A 22,503-nucleotide genomic window follows, 5' to 3' on the forward strand; every position below is an offset into this window, starting at 1 on the left:
TTTTAGAATAAAAAATATTCTGCTTAAATATGACAATAAACAAAAGAAAGAGTTTTATTTTATGCAGATACTTTTTTTCTCTTTAAAAGATAAGTAAACGGAATAATTTTTGAAAGTCCTTGAAAGGAGAGGAAAGAAAATTGGGAGGAATGAAGCCAAACTTTGTTGAATTAAGTATGAGTTGTACAAACAGAGAAATATACAGGTCTCTGGTTAAGTAAGCTGAAGTGGTGATCACTACACTGATCTGCCTCAGTGCAAAAAGTGAGGCCAAGGGCTAAGCAAGGAGAATGGGTGGCTTGTGCTCAAAAAACACAAACTCCCTGATGGTTTTCCAGGAGAAGTTTTTATAGGCAAAATTTGGGGTGAGGACTGCAGGGTGTGTGACTTTCTTCTGTTTGCTTGGTGGTGAGGTAACAGAGCAGTGCTCCAGGAATCTACTGCTCAGCTGGAAGTTACCATCCTCCCCTTGGGTTGAGGCCTTAGTTCCTACAGAAGAACTCAAAGATAGAGTTATGTATATTCCTTCAGGAGGAACCAGGACTGTGCACCCATGGCTGCATTGTTTCTTTTTTCTTTTTTTAATAAATTTATTATTTTATTATTATTATTATTTATTTATTTATTTTGGGCTGTGTTGGATCTTCGTTGCTGTGCGTGGGCTTTCTCTAGTTGCGGCGAGCAGGGGCTACTCTTTATTGCCGTGCGCGGGCTTCTCGTTGCAGTGGCTTCTCTTGTTGTGGAGCATGGGCTCTAGGCATGTGGGCTTCAGTAGTTGTGGCTCGTGGGCTCAGTAGTTGTGGCTCACGGGCTCAGTAGTTGTGGCTCACGGGCTCTAGAGTGTGCAGGCTTCAGTAGTTGTGGCTCACGGGCTTAGTTGCTCCACGGTACGTGGGGTCTTCCCAGACCAGGGCTCGAACCCATGTCTCCTGCATTGGCAGGTGGATTCTTAACCACTGCACCACCAGGGAAGTCCCTGCACTACTGTTTCTTGACTGCTCCTCCTTTGTTTTAGCATTCTCTCACTTCCCTGATTAGCAACTATTTGAATCTGCCCTTTGGTACTCAGGGAAAGTCTAGGATGCTGAAGCCTTTTTTCCTACAAACAAGGAACGGGGGACACAGAAAGGATTTGTACCCAGGGAGAGCCCACAGGGTCCTGCTTGATTTCAAAGGCGTAAACCCATGAACCAGAAATTTTTCTTCATTTTTCAGTTGCAGGTCAGGAAACTATTTTTAATTTCACGTTATATAATTTGTAGCTTTAATAAATAGTTTAAAACTTCTCTTATATCCTAGTGCTTAAGAGCATATTTTGGAAGGCGCTTGGCTTTGTATTCCAAGTACTACTATTAATTTACTAGCTGTATGTAGCTAATGTTACTCTCATTTTCTTAGTTCCTGTTTCCTCATCTAAAAACGGGCAAAATGATACTTAATCCCATAAGGTTTTGGGGAAATCACTTTGCAGAGGCGGAACCCCTTCTTTTCTCCCTTCTTCTGTCCCATCCTTACTAACAAGTGCACTTTAAATTAAACCTAGATAATTAAAAAAAAAGAAAGAGGGCTCAAACACTCTAAAAACAGAACGCCAAAAATTACAATATGAATAACAGTCATCTAAAGTCTTATCACAGGAAAAGAGTGTTTAACAGAAAACACAATTTTTAGAAACAGATTGCAAGTTTAGAACTTTTTTTTATTTTTCAAAGCTAATATTATTAAAAGATTTTTCCAAATGCTGAAAAATTAGAAATATTTTTGTTTTGGTTTACTTATAGTATTTGAACTTTTCATGACACTTGTGGCTCAGTTTATACAAGTCATATTTAGTTAAGCATAACTATATCAGTTATGAAATACAAAAGCTTCCTTCCTTTGGAAGGAAGAAAATAGTGGGCAAACTGACCTACTAACACATCATCACAGGAAACATTACATTAAAAATAGAAAAACAGAAATGGCTATATACCAAAATATTCTTTGCTCTTAACACCAAGTTAAAGACTTTGATGAATATTATATGGCCACTTCCATAGCAACTGCCACAGAACAGTTGATATAAGGTATCATAAGAACTTGCAAAAATAGAGTAACATGATAATCCTGAAAGTGTACAGTCAGGAGATGGTGTAGGTAGTTCTTGTGGATTCTTCGTGTACAATCAGATGACAAATTTCCAGAGGAGGTTGATAGGACTTTTCTGCAGAGCAGCTGACAGGGGCCAGAGCCTCAAATTATCAACCACACTGTCTCTTACCAAGACTCATTGGAATCCAATTATATGATTTTATAGTAGGATGAGAGCTTAGATATAAAATGAAGCTGGGGCTAGAATCCGGTGTTCTTTCCTTGATCACTCTGGCCAGGTGGAAGCCAAGAATGGAAGATGAAATATAGATCTGGAGTTTAGGGAGTGAAGTCATCTGTTGAAGTGAGAACAAAGGGAAGAAACAGAGGGTTGGAATTCAGGCTCTAATGTGTTAAAACAAGGCTATAGTTACTGATAGGACTAGAATTACCAATTTTTATCTTTTTCCTTAGGCTCTGACATGGCTCAACTCATCCTGTACTTATCTAGAAGCTTGATATTTTGTTCATTGTCCTTTTTCTTTTCAAAAATGATGTTAAAAATGGTGTTACTTGTCTTGACTACTGAGGTTTTGGGCACACCCTTAAATTTTGTGCCCACTTATTCTAGTACTGGCACCAGGAGAGTGAAAATGATGAAGGGACCAAAGCCCTCACTGATTTCATGGAGCTTGGAAGGGACTGAGCCAAGAAAGAAGGGATCAACATTTACATCTCTTCTTTGGTCCACTACTCTGTATCTGCTCACTTCACTGACTCACCCATGACTCCAAATTGAGGTGGCACCGTTACTTCTGATACCCTTAGCTATCTTGATTAAACTATATAAAATTTCTTTTCCTTTGTGTTCTGAAAATGTTAGAAATTGCAAAGAACTTTTAATAGAAAAATAATAAAACAAACACCAAATCACAGAGAAGGTAAAGTTGAAAGTACACATATTTGACACTCCTCTGGTCTCACCCTTCACCTTGCCAGTGAATAAAACATGGCTCCACTGCCATGGACTTATGCTGGCGTGCCACTTTCAACGTACATGCCACTGGTTATTGAGTTTTTAAATAAATTTTGAGAGAATCTTTGCCTTTCCTCTGATAATCTTGAATTAGGTAAAAGATCTGCACTGGCAGGTATGATCAGTCTTAAATGCCCCAATGAAAAGGAACAATGGAAAAAGAGACAAGTACAGGAACATTTCTACCATGCTGTGCTCAATACTCTGAACTTACACAAGTAAGGACAACTAGACACTCAAATCACTGAGTGTTTTATTGAACAATTACTGAAGTTGTATGAGCAGAAATCTATAACCATTTAATTACGGCTGGTTTTTAACTTTTTCTGTGAATGTGAGAGTCTGATCTTGCAAAAGTGTAGGCTTGTATTCCATGAGATGTATCTGAGCTGTATGAATCTTTTCTTTTTCTGTACAAATTATATAAATAAGTACATATGTGTTTTCAACAAATGTAATTGTTAATAGCTATGTTTCTACTTAAATGCACTTGTGCAAAGGAATTATAATTCGTCTAGAAAACCATTTAGAGTTCCCCCCAAATATCCAATTTAAATAATGAAATAACACATTTCATAAAACATCTTTTGTTTGTGTGTAAATTTAATTACAGTACTTTTATAAGCACCTTCCATCCCCCCAAAACACTGTTAACAAGTTAGCTATGAAAGGGAGACAAACTTTCATGTATCAGAATTTATATTTCAAATTCTTTATATATAAATCTCAATTTTTTTATTTTGGCAAAATCGGGATTAAAGGTTTATGGCTTCTCCCACTCTAGAATGTTTACAAAGTAAAATTTCTAGTCAAGATATGAATATGTAAATTTCATATATAGCGTTAACTTACAGTAAAGTAATTAAAACTTTATGGCAGTGAGCTAACAGTCTTTGAATAAATACAAATTAGGAGCATATTTAACAACTTGAGAACAGCTAATTATCAGTACAATTCAGACTGAGGATAATGTCCTTCTTTGGTAATCATGTCCTTAAATTCCCTCTGAGTTTTTATTTACATGTCTCACCACCACACCCAAATAAAGCCTAGCAGAATGATGAGCACTCAGATATCGGAGACATCACTCTGCTTGAGACTTTATTGGCATAAGTGTATTTTTTTTTTTTTTTTTTTTTTTTTTTTTTTGCCGTACGCAGACCTCTCAGTGTGTGGCCTCTCCCGTTGCGGAGCACAGGCTCCGGACGCGCAGGCTCAGCGGCCATGGCTCACGGGCCCCAGCCGCTCCGCGGCATGTGGGATCTTCCCGGACCGGGGCACGAACCCGTGTCCCCTGCATCGGCAGGCGGACTCTCAAGCACTGCGCCACCAGGGAAGCCCAGTGTATTTTAAATTTCAATTTTAAGTTGGCCTTTCTAAGAAGCTGTCTATACAGATGAATGAAGGGCATAAAACAGAACTTCAGAAGAAATCAGACATTGGCTTCTTATGATGACATGTTGAAAAATAGGTTCAGAAATAAACATTTCAGCTGTAATATAAACTGAACTACAATTAGTATTTCAGACTTTATTTTACAACTATAAATGGATATTATTCAAAGTAAAAAGTACGTTCATAAACATTAAAGCCTATTATATAACATTGGTAGCAGTTAATAGTTTCTTTCTTAGTCTCTCTATATAAATAATCAATGAACGAATAATTTTCTCCCTATTCTGCAAAGCCAAATAGCCAATGCAACTGATTTCAGATTTAGGATTTTTTTTTACAATCACTCAAACATATAAAAAGTAATTTTAATACCTTCGGAAAATTATAAGAATATGAAAGGACAATTTTAAACTCCTACACTTTTTACTGTTAGAGAGTTCTAAGACATTAAAGAGTTTTTCTTCTTAAACCAGGTAAGAATAATAATGTGCAGAAAAAGATAAGAGAATTTTGTTATGCAAGCAAATAATTATACTTCAGACTGGAATTGCTTTTGAATTTATTCTTTCTCTAAAGAGAAACCAGAAAGAAGAGAATCGTGTGAAACTAATAAACCATCCCATTGCTTTCAAACAATTCCTTTTCATACAGAAACTTCTAAGCAATCACACTATTACATGGGTGGGTATCTTTTCCTTCACTCCTCTTCTGGTAGATCTGGAGAAGTTAGATAGAGAAGATCTAGATTTGGAAGCAAAGGAGAAAGAAACACATAGTAAGAAATGCTATCCAGCAGACCAATTTACTCATGCTTAATTTCTTTTTATAGCCGATGAATTATGAAAAGTTACCACGGTTTTTCAGTGCTGAAAGCAACTTCATATTTTCTTACCTTTCAATATAAATACAGCACTGTATTTGTTTAAAAGTCTGAATTTATGCTATTAAGGAGGTTTTACATTAAATTATTTTTCATCTAATAATCTTGACTTGCTCAGTGACCCACATTGGTACTCTCAACTATTTTTTTTTAATATTATGGACATTGATTTCTGATATTTATACCAGCTAAGAAGGTTATTTGGAGCAGGTTAAAGAAAGATAGCAGAACCAAAATCTTACTTTGGGGTATTTTATTTAACAAACAGAATGGTCCCAGAGAAAGACAAATACTGTATGATATCACTTATATGTGGAATCTAAAAAATACAACAAACTAGTGAATATAACAGAAAAGAAACAGACTCACAAATATAGAGTACAAACTAGTGATTACCTTTAGGGACAGGGAAACGGGAGGGGCAAGATTGGGGTAGGGGATTAAGAACTACAAATTATTATGTATAAAATAAACTACAATGATATATTGTACAACACAGGGAATATAACCAATATTTTATAACTATAAATGGAGTATAAACTTTCAAAATTGTGAATCACTATACTGCACACCTGTAACTTATGTAATATTGTCCATTAACTATACTTCAATTTTTTAAAATTGTTCTGAGGATTCTTAATACTACAAGACCATTTAATAATTAGTAGTTAGCAATACATTTTAAATATATGGTAGGGAAAAATATAACTAATTTTCACTTAAGAGGATCATGGATATTTTACAGGAAGAGAATTACTGGTGCCAGGGTTTCTCTAGGCAGTATAAATTTTTTAAAAGCTTTAATAGAGATATAATTGACATATAACAACATTGTGTAAGTTTAAAGTGTAAACTTTAACTTAAGGGATCCCTTAAGTTCCAACACATTCTAACAAATCTGCACTTTTACTGCCCACTCCCGCAACATTTTTGACCTCACATTTTACATAACATCATACTTAATGGTGAAAGACTGAATGCTTTCCATCTAAGATCAGGAATAAGACAAGGATGTCTGTTCTCACCACTTCTATTCAACATTGCACCAGGCTAGTTAGGGCAATTAGACAAGGAAAAGAAAAGGCATCCAGATTAGAAATGAAGAAGTAAAACTACATCTATTTGCAGATGACATGAGCTCATACATAGCAAATCCTAAGGGACCTACTAAAATCTATGAGAATTAATAATTTCATTAAGGTTATAGGATATAAGGTCGATAAGCAAAAATCAATTACAGTTCTATATATTAGCAATGAATAATTCAAAAATATAAATTAAGAAAATTCCACTTACAATAGCACCAAAAGAATAAAATATCAGGAGTAAGCTAAACAAAAGAGGTATAAAAATTGTATTCTAAAAAATCGTAAAATGTTGAGATAAACTAAGTTAGATCTGATTACAGTTGACCCTTGAACAACGTGGCGATTAGGGGCACTGACCCTTCACACAGTTGAAAATCTGCGTATAACCTTACAGTTGTCCCCCTGTATCTGTGGTTCTGCATCCACAGATTCAATCAACCATGGATTGTGTAGGACTGTGGCACTTACTTAGTGAAAAAAATCCACATAAGTGGACCTACACAATGCAAACCCATGTTGCTCAAGGGTCCATGTTCATGTATTGAAAAACATAATTGTGAAGATAGCAATACTTCCCACATTGATCTACAGATTAAAGATAATGCTATCCAAGTCACAGCTGCCACTCTGCAGAAACTGACAAGCTGATATTAAAATTCATATGGAAATTCAAGGAACCAGAATAACCAAAACAATCTTGAACTACAAAATTGGAGAACTCACACATCCTGATTTAAAAACTTGCTATAATAATGCAATCATCAATAGAACTATTATAGGATTAGTTCAAGGATTGACATTACATCAGTGAAATAGAACTGAGAGTCCAGAAATAAACCCTTACATTAGTGGTCAACAGATTTTTGACAGTAGTGCCAAGGTAATTCAATGGGGGAAAGAACAGTAATTTCAACAAATTGTGCTAGAACAATGGGATATCCATATGCAAAAGAAGTTGGACTCCTTCCTCACACCATACACAAAATTTAACTCAAAACGGATCATAGACATAAATGTAAGATACAAAGCTATAAAACTTTTAGAAGAAAATATAAATGTAAATATACGTGACCTTGGATTAGTCAATGGTGTTTTAACATATAAAGTACAAGCAACCAAAGAAAAAATAGACAAACTGGACTTTAACAAAACTAAAAACTTAGGCTTCCCTGGTGGCGCAGTGGTTGAGAGTCCGCCTGCTGATGCAGGGGACACGGGTTGGTGCCCCCGTCTGGGAAGATCCCACATGCTGCGGAGCGGCTGGGCCCGTGAGCCATGGCCGCTGAGCCTGTGCGTCCGGAGGCTGTGCTCCGCAACGGGAGAGGCCACAACGGTGAGAGGCCCACGTACTGCAAAAAGAAACAAAATAAAACAAAACAAAACTAAAAACTAAAAACTTTTGTTCTCAAAGGACAACACCAAGAAAGTGAAAGGATAATCAATAGGATGGAAGAAACTAATTTGCAAATCATGTATCTGATGAGGCCCATGTATTCAAAATATATAAAGAATTTTTACAACTTGACGATAAAAAGACAAGTAAGTCAATTGAAAAACATGGGCAAAGGATTTGGATAGCTGTTTCTCCACAGAAGACAGACAAATGGCCAGTGGATACATGAAAAGATAGTCATTAGGGAAATGTAAATCAAAATCACGAGATACCACTTCACATGCACTAGCATGGCTATAATAACAGGTACTGGTGAGAATGTAGAGAAATTGCAACACATATATTGTTGTTAGGAATGTAAATTGCTGTAACCACTGTAGAAAATAGTTTGGCAGTTCCTCAATAAGTCAAACACAGAGTAACCACATAATGCAGCAGTTTCACTCTTGGGTATACACCCAAGAGAACTGAAAAGATGTTCAAACAAAAACTCGTACATCAACGTTCAGAACAGAATTATTCTTCCCTCCTTTAGACAACGAATCATCCCAAATTGAGGAGGTGGACTTTAGAGCAAGATTTATTATTTTTTCCCCTTTTCCTCTTTTTGTGAGTGTGTATGTGTATGCTTCTGTGTGAGATTTTGTCTGTATAGCTTTGCTTCCACCATTTGTCCTAAGGCCCTATACGTCCGTTTTTGTTTTTTAATTTTTTTTCTTAATAATTATTTTTAATTTAATAACTTTATTATATTTTACTCTATTTTATTTTACTTTATCTTCTTTCTTTCTTTCTTTTTTCCTTCCTTCCCTCCTTCCCTCCTTCCTTCCTTCCTTTCTTCCTCCCACCGTCCCTCCCAGAATTATTCTTAATAGCCAAATAGCCATGGTGGCTTACTCCCTTGCCATAGCGGGCTCTGAATAAATAGGCTTTGCTTGTTCTCACTGAGATGATCTTCCTTTTTTCCTGCAGAGTATTACCACTCCGCGTGAAGAGGTAACGGAGGCCAAAGGAATGGCCAAAACGGAGCAGGAGAGAGTAGAGAAACTCCGCCGTGCAAGTCTTTCCAGGTAAGATGACACCTGCCTAGGAGCCAGAGAGTCAGCTGAGAATTTAGCAGAAAAGTATAAGTGTGGTATCCTGGAATTTAAGGGAAGGGAGTTTTGCAGATTGAGTGTAGTCAGTTGCTAAATTCTGCTGAGAAATCAGAGGGAAAACTAAGCAAATGAAGATGATTGACGTTATTTTAAAGAAGGCATAAGATTAGAGTAGGTTAAAATGTGCATGGAAAATAATGAATTGGAGACGAGGAGTACAGAAGACTCATTCGAGAGCCTGGACTAAGGAGTGTGTGCGTGTGTTGTTTTACTACGTGGCCTTACCAGCGTTTAAACCTCACCTTCATGTTGACACGACGATCCAGAGGGCAGAGAGCATGAAGACAGTGTGAAAGCGGCAGTTTGAGATTCCTGAGAAAGTGGGAAGAGAAGGGATCCATACATAGATGGAGCAACGGTCAGACCTTCCATGAAACCCAGAGGAAGAGGAGGGTCAGGGCGGGCAGAGTAGGAGGGGGATTAGATGGGAGTCTTGTTTTGTACTTGGAGGCTGAGGGATATACCATGTGATGACTTCTCTTTTCTCTGTGATATGAGGCAAGGCCATCTGCCTGAAGATTAGGGCCTAAAATTTGAGGTGAATAGAAGAAGTTAGAAGCAGTTATTGTGGAGCGCAAGGCAGCAAGTTGACCACAGATATGTAGGTTTGCTGTACAGTTTGGGATCCGATGAAGAATTTGAAGCATTTCCCGTCTGACTTCTTATGTACTCTCCAGCGGCAATAACATACCTGTTTGAAGACTTCAGGATGCTTCCAGAACAATGAGATGAAAACAGAGCAGCAGGAAAACGTGTAATACTGGCAGCAATTATGGAACTATTGAATTATACAGTCTTAGCAGGAGAAAGGGACCAGTCAAGGGTCAATGCTCTGGAAGGCCTGATGGGGTTAGAATAGTGGCAGTGGCTGACCCAAGTTCTAGGCATGACCACAGGTGTGCAGGGCCAAGACCAGTGAAGGAGGCCTTGGGAAAGCCTGTCTATTCTGCCTATTTCTCTTCTCTAATAGAATTTTAACAAAGCAAAGCAGAAGACATGTGGTTTGCATTATTATTTTGTTTATAAATATTCTGAGTGGTAACAGGTAAGCTCTCAAGGATTTTAATTATAAATTAGCAATATTCTGAGGAATTGTAGATACACTGACAAGATTCTTAATGTTTCTGGTGAAAATTGCTAATAATTTTGTTAAGATCAGGAAAGTTTAGAATTCATCTCACATTTTGATATTGTTGGTAATGTGGAGAGAATTGTGGCATTCAATATCACACATCACTATTAAAAAAAAATACATCCAAAAGTGGAATGTATTGAAGGAGTTAATGATAAGTGATTTTGTTTTTCTCAAGTCACTTAAAAAATATTCTCTTGTTATTGTCTAAGAATAATATATTTTTCAAATACATTACTGCTATGCAATAATTAAGTTTACCTATATCACTAGGTCACTAATTGAATACATAATTGAGAACAAACAAAAAATTTATGCTACAAAGAAATTTTAGATTCCTAAACATGTTAGACAACAGCTACCTTAACTAAGTATCTGCAAAAAGAATTATTACACACTTTGTAATGAGAAATCAGTTTCCAAAGTGAAGAATACTCTGAAATTTGGCTTTAGTCCATCATATACATATTTTGCATAGGGGAATGTACATGTATTATAATATATATATGTATATTATATATATGTATACATATATATATGTATACATATATATATGTAAAACCTAGCTGTATATTTAAATATTCAGTATGTTATATTGTATATATTATCATAAAGGCATCAGGGTCTTTATTAAAAAGTTTTATTTCATTGGTAAATTAGGAACATTAGGGATTTTCTCTGACATGGTCTTCAGACACTAGACTATGATTAACTGAGAAAACAGTAATTTTCTATATTTTATTTAGTCTTGAGCAAGACGTCCTACAGATAACTATAGTCCATGCAAGAATCCCCTATATTTCAAGCTGCTCTCTGCTATTCACACACTATAAAGGTTTATAGGCTAAACTTTAGGGGCCAAGTCTTATCTTCAAGGAGCTCACATTCCAGTACTGGTAAAATTTGATGAAATAAAGTAGAATATATGATAAATGACTTTAAAAACCTACTGATAAAAATGCAGTGACTGTTGAGAGTGGAACATTATTTTAAGCTCTTTGGATGAGGGTGGGCCTCATATAGGAAACGGAGTTGGAAGAGAACCCTGGGGGAGAGGCAGGGTTTGCACTTGGTGAGATGAGCGAGGAAGAGTTCAGTCTGGCAGCTAATATCAGGAAATAAAGCTGAAAATGCGTGTTGGGGCCTGACGGTAGTACCTCTTAAATGCTAAGACAATAAATATTGATAAAAGTTTCATTTCATTTCTTTGAGCAAAATTGTTGGAGTGTCTGCTGTATCCCAGGCACTTTTTTCGGCTGAAGATAGGAAGATAAATAAATGCAACCCAATGATGAGAGTCTAGCTAAGCTACCCTATGGTGTTGCTGCCAGGCATGCATTTTGTGTGGGGCTTTACACTGACACCAGCGCCTCCCGCAAACGAAGCACATGCCCTGGAGAGCAGTGCAAGGTCACAAGCAAACAGAAGTTCCTGACGTGAAGCCCCAGCAGCCCTTGTGATCAACAGTCTCCCTGTCTCCCAGGGCCTGGTTACCTTATGTGTCCCTTAGGTAAGACCCCCTGGGGCTTACCAAAACCATGCTCTTTTGGTCTGAATTGACTTATCAGGCCCTTGCCCAGGAATCCAAAGGACTCCACCACAGACCCTACTAAAGGCACATGTGTCCCCCAGGTCCCCTCTCTCTGTCTGCACTCTGCCTTGGCCTCCCCATATGGCCCCTTGAGGCATGCCCGGTGCTTCCTCCAGGACTGTAATAAACTTCTCTATTTCAACATATCTGTGGTCAGGTGTTGCAGTAAGGCTCACTATTCTGTACTCTGTGCTCCACTTAACAAATGTTAATTTAACAAAGTCAGAACACCCACACTCTGCCTTCAGAGAATTTCTAGTGTGTGGAGGGGGGTAGGGAGGAGTCCAGTCAGTTAACACATTATTACAGGGCAGTGAGTCCGGTATTTTGACAGAAGTATATGCAAACGGGGCTGAGAGCAAAAAGTGGGCATCTAATAAAATCTGTAGGGGTATCAAAACCAGGGAAGGTGTCTTGAAGGACGACTTGATAGTGAGGAAAAGAGTAAGTAGGCAGAAGTGTAGCTTGAGGAAGGGCAAGAGGTGAAGAATGGACTGACTTTAAAGCCATGTTAATAATTCTAGCTACTACCTGTTTAGCACTTACTACGTGCTAGGTACAGTTACGATAAGGTACATACCATTACATTACCAGCTCCATTTTCCAGGTCTGGAAGTGAAAGGAGGCTTAGAAGAGATAAGTGACTTACCAGAGATCACCAGTGGGTGAGCTGTGTGGCCAGAGCTAGAACCTAGGCAGTCCTGTTTTAACTCTTATCCACTCTGAGAAAGGGCAGGGGAGAAGAGGTGATGCCGCAGAGGTACCCTTTGTAATGTGTCCTTTGTTAAATTATGGGAGTTCTCACTGTCCTGAAGGCTACAGAGACAGTTAAGGATTTTAATCAAGGTGTGACATAATTGGATTTACAGTTTAAAAAGATCAGATGATAAAACAAAAAATGGATTTTCCAGAAGAGACCTGGAGGCTGGAGTGATCAGTTAAGGTGTGGCAGTCATGTTGGAGAGATATAACAGGCTCTGAAATAGTAGTAAAGAGATGAAAAGGAGGAAGCAGGTTGTCAGGTAGAAATGACAGGCTGAGGAACCGAACAGAACTGGACACTAGGGCACTCTGCTCAGAAGTTTAGGTTGGGACAGTACCACGTTACGTTTCACAGCACAGTGCCTAATACACAGTAACTTTGAGAACACAGGGGACATATTTGAGTGGAAGGAATTAAAGAATTTACTTTTAGCTATTCATTCAGTCTCTCATCAAATATTTCTGAAGAGCTGATGACCAAAGCAAAGTTCCTGTTCTCATGAAACTTACATTCTAATGAAGAGAGGAAGATGCTAAACAAACAACAGAGTAAATACATGTTATGTCACATGGCATTACGTATTATGGAGAAAAACAATCCAGGAAAAGGAAAATTGGAAGTATCTTGGGCAGGTTGAAGAATTGCTTTAGGACTTTATTTTGGTACTGCTTTTTTACATAAAGGATCATCAGGGAAGTCCTTCCTGATGACACGCATGGTATTGGAACAGAGAGCTGAGTTACAGGAATAGCTGTGCAGAAGCCATGGTGGAGATCTGCATGTGCACTGTGGCCATGGGCTTCAAGTATCTGCAGGGCAGCTGAGGTGATTCCAGGTAGGCAGTTGGACACCCTGTACAGGTCCTGAAAGGAATAGTGATTTATTCCAGAGATGGTCAGAAGGGAGCAGGGTATCTTTGAAACCAAGGAAAATTCATTCTACAACTTGACCCACGGAGACAGCTGATGTGTTCACTGAATTTGAGAAGAAGGAAGTCACTAGGGACCTTTCCCAGAATGCAGTGGGAACAGTGCATTGAAAATACATGGGAGGAAAGGAAGTAGCCACTTTTCAAGAAATTGGGCTGTGCAGAGAAGAACCTGAGCTGGTCACTAGAGAGCACTATGGGGCCAAGGGTGCACCTTCTTTCTTTTTCTTTTTTTTTTTTTTAAAGATGAAATAGATCAGTTTTGACATATTGAACATGCTAGGGAAGAAAGGCAGTAATTGTTGGATCAAGGTTCCTGAGGTGTGGAGAGATGAACCATAACCAAGAAAGGAATCTCCTAATGAAAGACTAGGAGGGGAAAACAGAAGACGCTGCAGATGTAGATGTTTGTAGTTTGAGGGCAAGGTCTGGTTTTGAAGCTTGATTACCTCCATTTTCGATGGGAAGAGGAATCATCTCTTGCTGTGAGTTGGATAAGGAGGTTAAAAAGTTTAAGGAAACTGGAGGTCATTAAAGTCTTGAAATAGAACTGAATGGGAATCAGAGGTGCTTAAAAGTAAGAAGAGTTCTTTGCAGAGAGCGCCATTAAAGTTGGAGGTGAAGTGCTCCCCTAAAGTGGAGATTCTGCACTGAAGGCAGAGTTGGCTTTCGGATAAGACAAAGAGGCAGAATAGAGTGAGAAGGGCCAGGACAACAGGACAGTTGCATAGAGTTTGGAGGCAGAGCAGAGATTTGGTCAGGGGTGGGGGGAATCATGACTTAAAGGGCGTAGGAGTAAGGCAGACAGTATGGAGGCTTGTTGTCTGGGTGTGGAGAAAGCACACAGAGACCCAACGTCGGAGTGGAATGAAATAATACAACTGAATCTATATACTAAACAGACTCACAGGCATAGAAGACAAACTTACGGTTACCAAGTGGACAAGTGAGGGCTATGGGGATTACCAGATACAACTACGATATACATAACATAGGTAAGCAACAAGGACCTACTGTATAGCTCAAGGAGCTACATTCAATAGCTTGTAATAACCTACAGTGGGAAAAAATCTGAAAAAATATATAACTGAATCACTTGGCTATACACCTAAAACTAACACAATATTGTAAATCAACTATACTTCTACAAAACAATTCTTTTTAAAAAGGCAGAAAATAGAGAAGTAGAAGTATTTACATTTGAATGGTAATCAGGGGTCTCAATTTTAAAAGGTAACTTCACCAAAAATATTTCATAGCCATTACCTCTGGGAAAGGAAAATGGGCAACAGAGGAGGGTGGAAGACTTTTACTTTTGACTTTACAGTATTCTTCCAGACTGTTAGAAAAAAATGTTATACCATGAACATGTATTATAACTATTATTAAAAAGCTAGAAAGAGTATGTGTTAACGGAGTGTGTCGTTACCTAGAGCACATATTTATCGATAAAATCAGGGCTGTAGTGAGATGATACTGTTGGAAGGGGACCTCATCAGAGTCCCCACCTCAAAGACCCTACCTCATTTCCACATCAACCTATAAGCTCAGATTTCCTGACACCCTTCTTTTGCTTTCCTTCACTCTAATTCACTTAGGGCTGAAGGTAATGCCAAAATATTTGTGAGAAAAAAAAGTATTAGAAAATAAACTTTATATGGCAAGATTTTCTATTTAATTATCTCAACAGTTAGGAAATCTCACTGAGGATCTTTGAGGGGGACTCTGTGAGAAGGAAAAATTGACGGAGTAAATGTAATCGGGCTTTCCCATCAAGTGAGCTGAAAGTCTAAACCACTCTAAAAGGTTAATCTGTAAAACTTCAAAGTCAAATGTTTACCTTACCTATCCCTTTACAGTCTTCCTTGACCCTAACTGAATGAAGTCAAGACATGTGATTTTATCTAAAGCACGTAGAAAACAGAGGGGGACAAATGAAGAGAGATTCAGCCTCAGAGTTCCACTACTTATGTCTATAGTGCCTTTATCTAGTAGTCAAAGTACCTTTGTTGCAAGACATATAAAAAAGATGCAAGTATTTAGGGCAGTGAGAATCATGCTATCAAACTTGAATATAGCACTTAGAGCACTGGTTGACCAAGCTCTTGGGAAATTATCTTTTTTTTTTAATTTTTAAGAAAATTTTATTGAAGTATAGTTGATTTATAATGTTTTAATTTCTGCTGTACAGCAAAGTGATTCCGTTATACATATATTTTTTTTCATGTTCTTTTCTAGATGGTTGATCACTGGATATTAAATATAGTTCCCTGTGGGGAAATTAACGTTTTTCTTTCAGTGGCTCTTATACTAATGCTGGATTCCAAAATGTGACTTTTACACATTCTTCAAAGAACTGTAGCTGGAATGTAGGACTAGTCTAAACACTGAGAAAATGGATGCTGTAACCTGAGCAGTTCTTTAAAAGGATTACCCAACTTTTGTAAAGGATTGCTATTATTAAATAGTTTATATGGCTTCGACTTACGTTTCCCTTTGGTTTACAAATTTGCTTTATAGGTCAAAATTTTCCTTAACTTTCACAATTCAAATTTCACTACTCTATCTTGTTTGCTTACAGCCCTAGTTTTTATGGCAGGTGTTTGGTGGAGAAAGCCAATATAACCTGTGGCTGACTAAGGGCTTTTGTCTGCATTTGTGAGGCATCCTTTCCTGCATATGCAGGAATTCCCTTGCTACTGTGAAATGCCTCTTTGTTATCTGTGGAGGAGTGCTGGAAAAATCATGAACTTCTCCACTCCTCCTAAGCACAGATTTTACCGTTATTTATACGAGAGACTGAAATTCATTATCGACATACACCAAAGGATTTTTTAACATATAAGACACTTCTAAAGCATGTTTTAGTCCCCATTAATTGGCTTCTCAAGAACTTCCTCTTGTATCTTTCTGGATTTCTCCACCAAATTTCTTTTTCATATTTTGATAGCAAAGAGTAATTTGTTACAGATGCAGGCGTAGAGAACTTGGGTTTTTGTCTCAGTCCTCTTGGTAAATGCTTGTTACTGAGCTGCTCTTCGTTTATTTAATATCCCACTACAGGGTCTTCACTGGTTTGAAAAGCGTGTATTAAACACCAGGCAGAGCAATCATTCTTTTCCCTGGATGCATAGTGCCATAAATGCTCCAGTCCACAGGCCAAATGAATAGGCTAATTGAGCAACTGCCTGTGTTATGTTAACCAGCTGAGGGATATTTCTATGACTTTTTTTTAAAGGAAGCTATATTTCATGTGAATTAAAGACCTTAAAATAATTACAATGGAATGTCAAGCTTCTTATTTTTTAGTGTGAAGTAACAAACTTGGGCGGTGTTTGATGTTAACTGATTCAAGCAGTATTACTGGTGATGGCGGTAGTGTAAAATCAGGAACAAAATTCCATTCAGAATTTATCCTTAAAGATGCAACCATCATGACCAATTCTATTAGTGAAGCTGGAAAGCTGCCATGTCATTAATATTAAGTTGATTTTATATATGAAAAGAAATATTTTCAGGAAGAATAAATTACTAAGTGTTGAGGCTAATACATCATCCACTTGGTGGTGTTGGGCAAACGTGTGCGAATGCTTTCAAGCGTAGAGTGGTGTGAATGGGAAACGTGCTTATTCTGGACAGCATAGGGAGCTAGTCAGAGATTTTCAAAACATGTGTTTCAAGATACCTTTATAATTAATTACATTCTCCTCGTGCCTGATTTTTTTAATTATGAAAAATTTCAAACACACACAATGGTATTAATCCCCATGTAACTATCACTCAGGTTCAACAATTATCAAGATTTTCCTACCTTGTCCTCCTCCATCCCATTAAATGATTAAAGCCATTCCCAAACACCATTTCATTTCACTGTTAGTATGCAAACCATTAGTATGCATTCCTTAAACTGACATCACTCTAAAGCCATTTAAGCATTCTCAGGTATATGTAATCTGGAACATTGCCTAAATGTAGTAAAACTCTTTCCATCAGAAATACCTCAGGGGAAGGGCACTCGTGAATGCAGAGGCATACATCTCCTCTGAAGGCAGTTGTACCTGTGCAATTTTCTTCTCATTGCCAAATTAGCTGGAAAAAAAAAAAAAAGAGGAAAATATCAGGGGCATTTACAGAAAATTAGTTGTTTAATCTGAAGACTGAGGGAATACTTTCGATCCAGATTATACTGTGATTATTTGTTCTCTGTTCAGATGTGATTGTGATATAAAAAATTAATGGGATGCAAATTCAGGATGGATATTCCTAACAGTTCATTGTTGATGGTGGGATTTAATAGTAAAATTCTTCTCCTACATGACTTCTTTCTAAATGTTTCTAGACTTCTTAGTTTACGTAGTGAATTAATCACAAATATTTTACAAGACTGTTGTCCAAGTTGCTCTGTATTTTGAGAGGAGAAACAATTTGAATAGCAATTGCTATAAACAGTAAGAAGGGATCAGCTGCTTTCTGAATCGCTAACTTGAAACTTTTTTCTTATTTATGTAAAGAGGTCAGACCAGGAAACGTCATTTGAAATAGTCTCAGTGATCAAACTTCTAACTAAAAGGCAGAGACTGAATGTTTAACCAGTTATGCACCATTTTCTGTTGTAAATGGAGAAGTATATTATCAAGGGAATAATCTAACATGTTTAGATATAAATGGTGTCACCTTTCTATTTAAATTTAGGTTGGCTTTTTCCTTAGAAAACTTTCTAATTTTTTTTTTCTTTTTTACTTGGCAGCGCTTTGAAATCTTAGATATTTGGTTCTGAAGTAAAAGCACTTTAAAATAACTTTGTTTACTAAATCCCTGTTAGTTAAGAACAACATGACTGATACAATCCTTGAAAAATGTGTCAAGTAAATTAATATTATTTATCTTGACCACACATATTTTTGACTTTTTTTGGCTCTGTAAGCACAATAATACTAAAATGGCACATTTTAAAGTGACACATCTAACTATATATCTAGAAATAACAGCTCTCTTTTTACTTATAAGGACACCATATCTATGATAGCTTTGGGATCAATTTTCTTCGAATTTAGAAAAATAGTGGTCAAATATTTATCATCATTCTAAAATCCAGCTACTTTTTAAATATCCAAATAACAGACCTAACGGGATAGATAACATACTTCTGAAATCCTACACACTCACCCCCAAGCACACCTACGCGATTTTCGACAGAGACACAGTCATGCTCAGAGGCCCGTTCACACAAACAGGCACGAAAACAAGTCACTCGGTACAAATCCATCCAAGTCCTACCTGGTCTCTGTCCGGGGGTAAGTAGAAGACTCATCATAAAAACAAGAAACAGAAAAAAGAATTGTTGCAATCTCATTTTTCTGCCACACTACGGTGGAGCAAAAGCGCGCAAGGTAAACCCAACAGTCTTTGAACAGTCTCTGCGGTATCTGTGTGGCGCTCCTCACATTCTGAGGACAAACCTCAGAGCACAGCCAGCTGCGTTTTCCAGAAAGGTTAATGATCCCTGCAGATAAGGTTACGGTTTTGCGGTCGGAGCCCCTCGGCCCCAGACCCCTCCTCCCGCCCCGGCCACGCCCCTTGATTTCCATAAGTAAATATTGGTGAAATAAACCAGTCAAGCGTCCTGTGACTTGGGTGGAAATGTCCGCCGCCGACTCCGAGGAGAGGCGGACTGCGCCCAGAGCAGGGTTTGGAGAGTGTGTAGAACCACACACTGGCCGGGCTCCCTCCCTCACCATTTACATCTGTTTACACTTTGCATTGTGCACATCGGTGTCACATGCAGAAACCCAGAGGAATGACAGGAAGTCTCTTGTCCCTTTCAGAAGGAAATCTGAAGCTCTAACTTAGACTGCCAAATGCTTTGCGGCGGAACATGTGCTGAAATGCTTTCTCTTTTCCAAACCTACTGCAAAGTGGTGCCTGTTTGCCCCAAATCTCTAAATTGCTTAATCTATGTGGGTTTACATCAATAAACATTCCTGGGATTTAGAATGTTCTGAAATTAATCTGAAAAATGTTCATCTTTTTTATTTTGTAAAGTGCAATTTCTAAAGTAATAGAGATCATTTTCATCTGCAGTACATCCAGGATTTTAAAAAAGTAAGTTCAGGCAAGCCACAAATTCATGAAATCTGGGTTCTGTTAAAAGATTTATATATGGTGGCTGATATATTTCGGACACAGAAATTAGGAATGAGCTCAGAAGACAAAAGCAGTCTCATGTCATCTTTTACACACATGCTCCAAGATCGCTTGTGGTTTTAAGTGTTTCCTTGCCTGTCATATGTAGCTGTTACAAATGAAAATGACTGTACTTAACTATAAAGTAAATGGAAATGATAGTGTAGACACAGTCAAATTCAGGTAGATCCCAAATCCCAAATCTAAAGCATCTGCAACTTGTGAATTGGCAGGAAGTTTGTTGCATTTTACTTTTCTAGATTCAGGTAGTTGGTACACAACCTTGGGCTTCCTAAGGTTTGAAATTAATGCATAATTTGCTTATCTTAGACATCAGTCAGTAAGAATCCCTGCCTGCCTGCTTATCCATGAACTTTATAACAGGCAAGAGCATACAGCAATTCTTAAAATCATTTTCTTAAAATCCTGAGAATATTTGCCCATCTGGGAGTTAAAGGGCACTATGCAGCCCTGCTGCATTTATACATCATTCCGTAACATCAGTTGAATACAAGAGTATGGACTCATGATATAAGAGTGCCTCACGAATAGCAAAGGTAATGTTCAGATTTTACTCCCCCTGTAAACTTCTCAGTACAGCACCCCGGAAAACCAACTGCAAGCTGACAAAACCGAGTGTTAAATCGAGCAAACCAACAGGAGACCAATACAGATTTTGACAATATAACTTCAGTCCAAGTCTTAGGTCTATGTCTATTCAAAGGTATTACTATGGTCAGCCTTCTTTATGGATAAGATAGTGACTACCACAAACTGCGTAACTGATTCAAATTTGTATATTTCATTACCAGCTGACCAACAATGAACTCCTAGAATACACCTAACATAAGCAAGTACTGAGGAAGGTGTTCCCACCAATCAGGATACAGTGAAGTGTTGTATTTAACTCATGTAAGTAAACTACCTGGTTTTCCACCTGAAAGAGAAAGCAAGGTAATGTATTAGAAATACATAAATGTATTACAAATTTATGAAAGTTAAGGCATTATTTATTTACATATATTTTAAATTGTTCTTTCCAAATATAACTTAAGAAGAAGTTGACGATGATGATTAAGCAGTTGGTTTTCGGAGTCCAGTAATATAGTGTATAAAGCTGATGGACGAACTGAAATGCTAGACATTGGACAGTGACCAGTGAGCTGGCATTTCTACGGGTCATGGATCAAGAGTGGTGGTAAATCACTCGAGTTAGCATTGAACAAGCTGGCCTGGGGAAATCTTAGTGGCAGAGCACTAGACTGTAAAGATGAGAGTGGCTGTCCACGCAGCGCTTTCAGCCTGTGTCTGGATGAATGGTGAGGCACGTTCACGTGAGCAGAAACCTTGCCCTCCCCCTGTCCCCCCACCCCCTGCCGTCTGCAGCACAGGTTGGCCTCCTTAGAGTGAGCTGAACACCATCCCTCTGGGCCAGTACCATGCTAAGTGCATCACACGCATTACTGCCCTTAGTCCTCCCCAAACACTCTGAAGGTCTGCCCCCTGTTTATCAGATGAGAAGACTAACCACTAAGGAGGGTGTAGCCTCCAAGGCTACACACGTGGGAAGAGGAATAGATGGAACTCAGATTTCCTGACCTGGGATCTCAACCATTTTGTCCCCCTCCCCTCTAAGGCTCAATCCTAGTTCTTATAATAATAGCCTGTTGAAGCTATTATAAAAAATAAGAATAAGTTAGGAATATACTTCTTATGCCGGGTTGAAATTCCTGCCAACCTGGAACCTCAGAATGTGACCTTATTTGGAAATGGGGTCTTTGCAGATGTAATTAGTTAAGATGAGGTCATAGCGGGGTAGATTGGGCCCTACATCCAATATGACTGTCGTCCTTGTGAGAAAAGGAGACACACAGAGACATACAAGGAGGATGCCACGTGACAACAGAGGCGGAGATTGGGGTTAGGCGACTACAAGCATGGGAACACCAAGGATTGCCAACAACCACCAGAAGTTAAGAGAGAGGCAAGATTCTGCCTCCAAGAAAAACTCAACTCGGCCAACACCTTGATTTTGTACTTCTGGCACCTGGAATGATGCGAGAACACGTTTCTGTTGTTTTACTCCAGCAGTTTGTGGCACTTTGTTACAGCAGCCCTAGAAAATCAGTGTATTGGGTTAGCCAAAAAGTTCGTTTGGGTTTTTCCATATGATGTTCCGTACTTTTTTGGCCAACCCAATACTGCTATATCTTCTATAAGTAAACATATTCTCTATATAATTCTATGAAAGCATACTTATTTTTATGGTGGTATACTGTATATGTCAGGTATTTAACAAAAGTTGTCTTATTTAGACATGATAGTATGATGTAAGTTTCATCTCCATTTCACAGATGAGAGAACACACTCAGAAGTAAGTGACTCGCCCCCAAAGTAAAGAGTTAATGGCAAAGCCAAGATGAGGCCTGGGTCCACCCAGCCCAGTGCTTTTTACTCCTGTGATTTTGGTCCTGAGGCCCTGCCCCGCCTGTCCTGTCTTCCTCCCGACTTGGGTCTTACTCTTTGTTCCTCTAGCTCTCTCCCTACAGTAGTGCTCTCTCCATCCTGAAACTTCTCTCCTGGGCCCCTTCTTATTAGCCTCATGCAGCCAGACGTCTGAATTGAGTCTGCCTGGTTGACCTACTCCTTCCCCCATTTTCCTTGATATGGGGCACACGCTTTCACCACGATGCTGAAACCAGCGTGTCTCATATAAAATCAGTAAACTTTCAAATAGGCCTTTTCTGTAAACACTTCAAACCATCCAAATTAGGCTACCCTCTGCTCACATTTTTCTCTTTTCTTATCTTTGCTCACGTCATGTCTTTCTTTTCTTCGAAAAGACCTGCTCTGTTTGCCCCAGTTTTACTTAATTGGAGTCCTACTA

The 22,503-nt window shown here is 38.3% G+C and overlaps 1 protein-coding gene and 1 long non-coding RNA gene across 6 annotated transcripts in view; one reads left to right on the top strand and one right to left on the bottom strand.

Moving 5' to 3' along the window:
• The window catches only part of LOC307185373, a 42,358-nt gene extending 21,144 nt beyond the window's left edge, over nt 1-21,214 (top strand). For both annotated transcript variants that reach the window (XR_013828027.1, XR_013828028.1), the window contains exons 4-5: nt 8,835-8,932; nt 20,429-21,214. This is a non-coding gene — a long non-coding RNA (uncharacterized lncRNA). The remainder of the gene's footprint in view (nt 1-8,834; nt 8,933-20,428) is intronic.
• APELA (apelin receptor early endogenous ligand) lies at nt 1,226-19,414 on the bottom strand. 4 transcript variants are annotated; one of them, XM_079919564.1, is made up of 3 exons: nt 18,711-19,414; nt 17,433-17,522; nt 1,226-2,426 (listed from the first exon to the last, which is right to left on the bottom strand). In XM_079919564.1, the coding sequence occupies exons 1-2, from the start codon at nt 18,784-18,786 to the stop codon at nt 17,434-17,436; spliced, it is 165 nt and encodes a 54-aa protein (XP_079775690.1). In that variant the 5' UTR covers nt 18,787-19,414; the 3' UTR covers nt 1,226-2,426; nt 17,433. The 4 variants fall into 4 exon arrangements, with proteins under 4 accessions (XP_079775690.1, XP_079775687.1, XP_079775689.1 ...); XM_079919561.1 differs by lacking the exon at nt 1,226-2,426 and adding an exon at nt 3,075-5,242; XM_079919563.1 differs by lacking the exon at nt 1,226-2,426 and adding an exon at nt 7,408-7,818.
• Nucleotides 21,215-22,503: the final 1,289 nt, after the last annotated feature.

This window comes from Stenella coeruleoalba, assembly GCF_951394435.1.
Source record: "Stenella coeruleoalba genome assembly, chromosome: 4".
NCBI classification, from domain to species: Eukaryota; Metazoa; Chordata; class Mammalia; order Artiodactyla; family Delphinidae; genus Stenella; species Stenella coeruleoalba.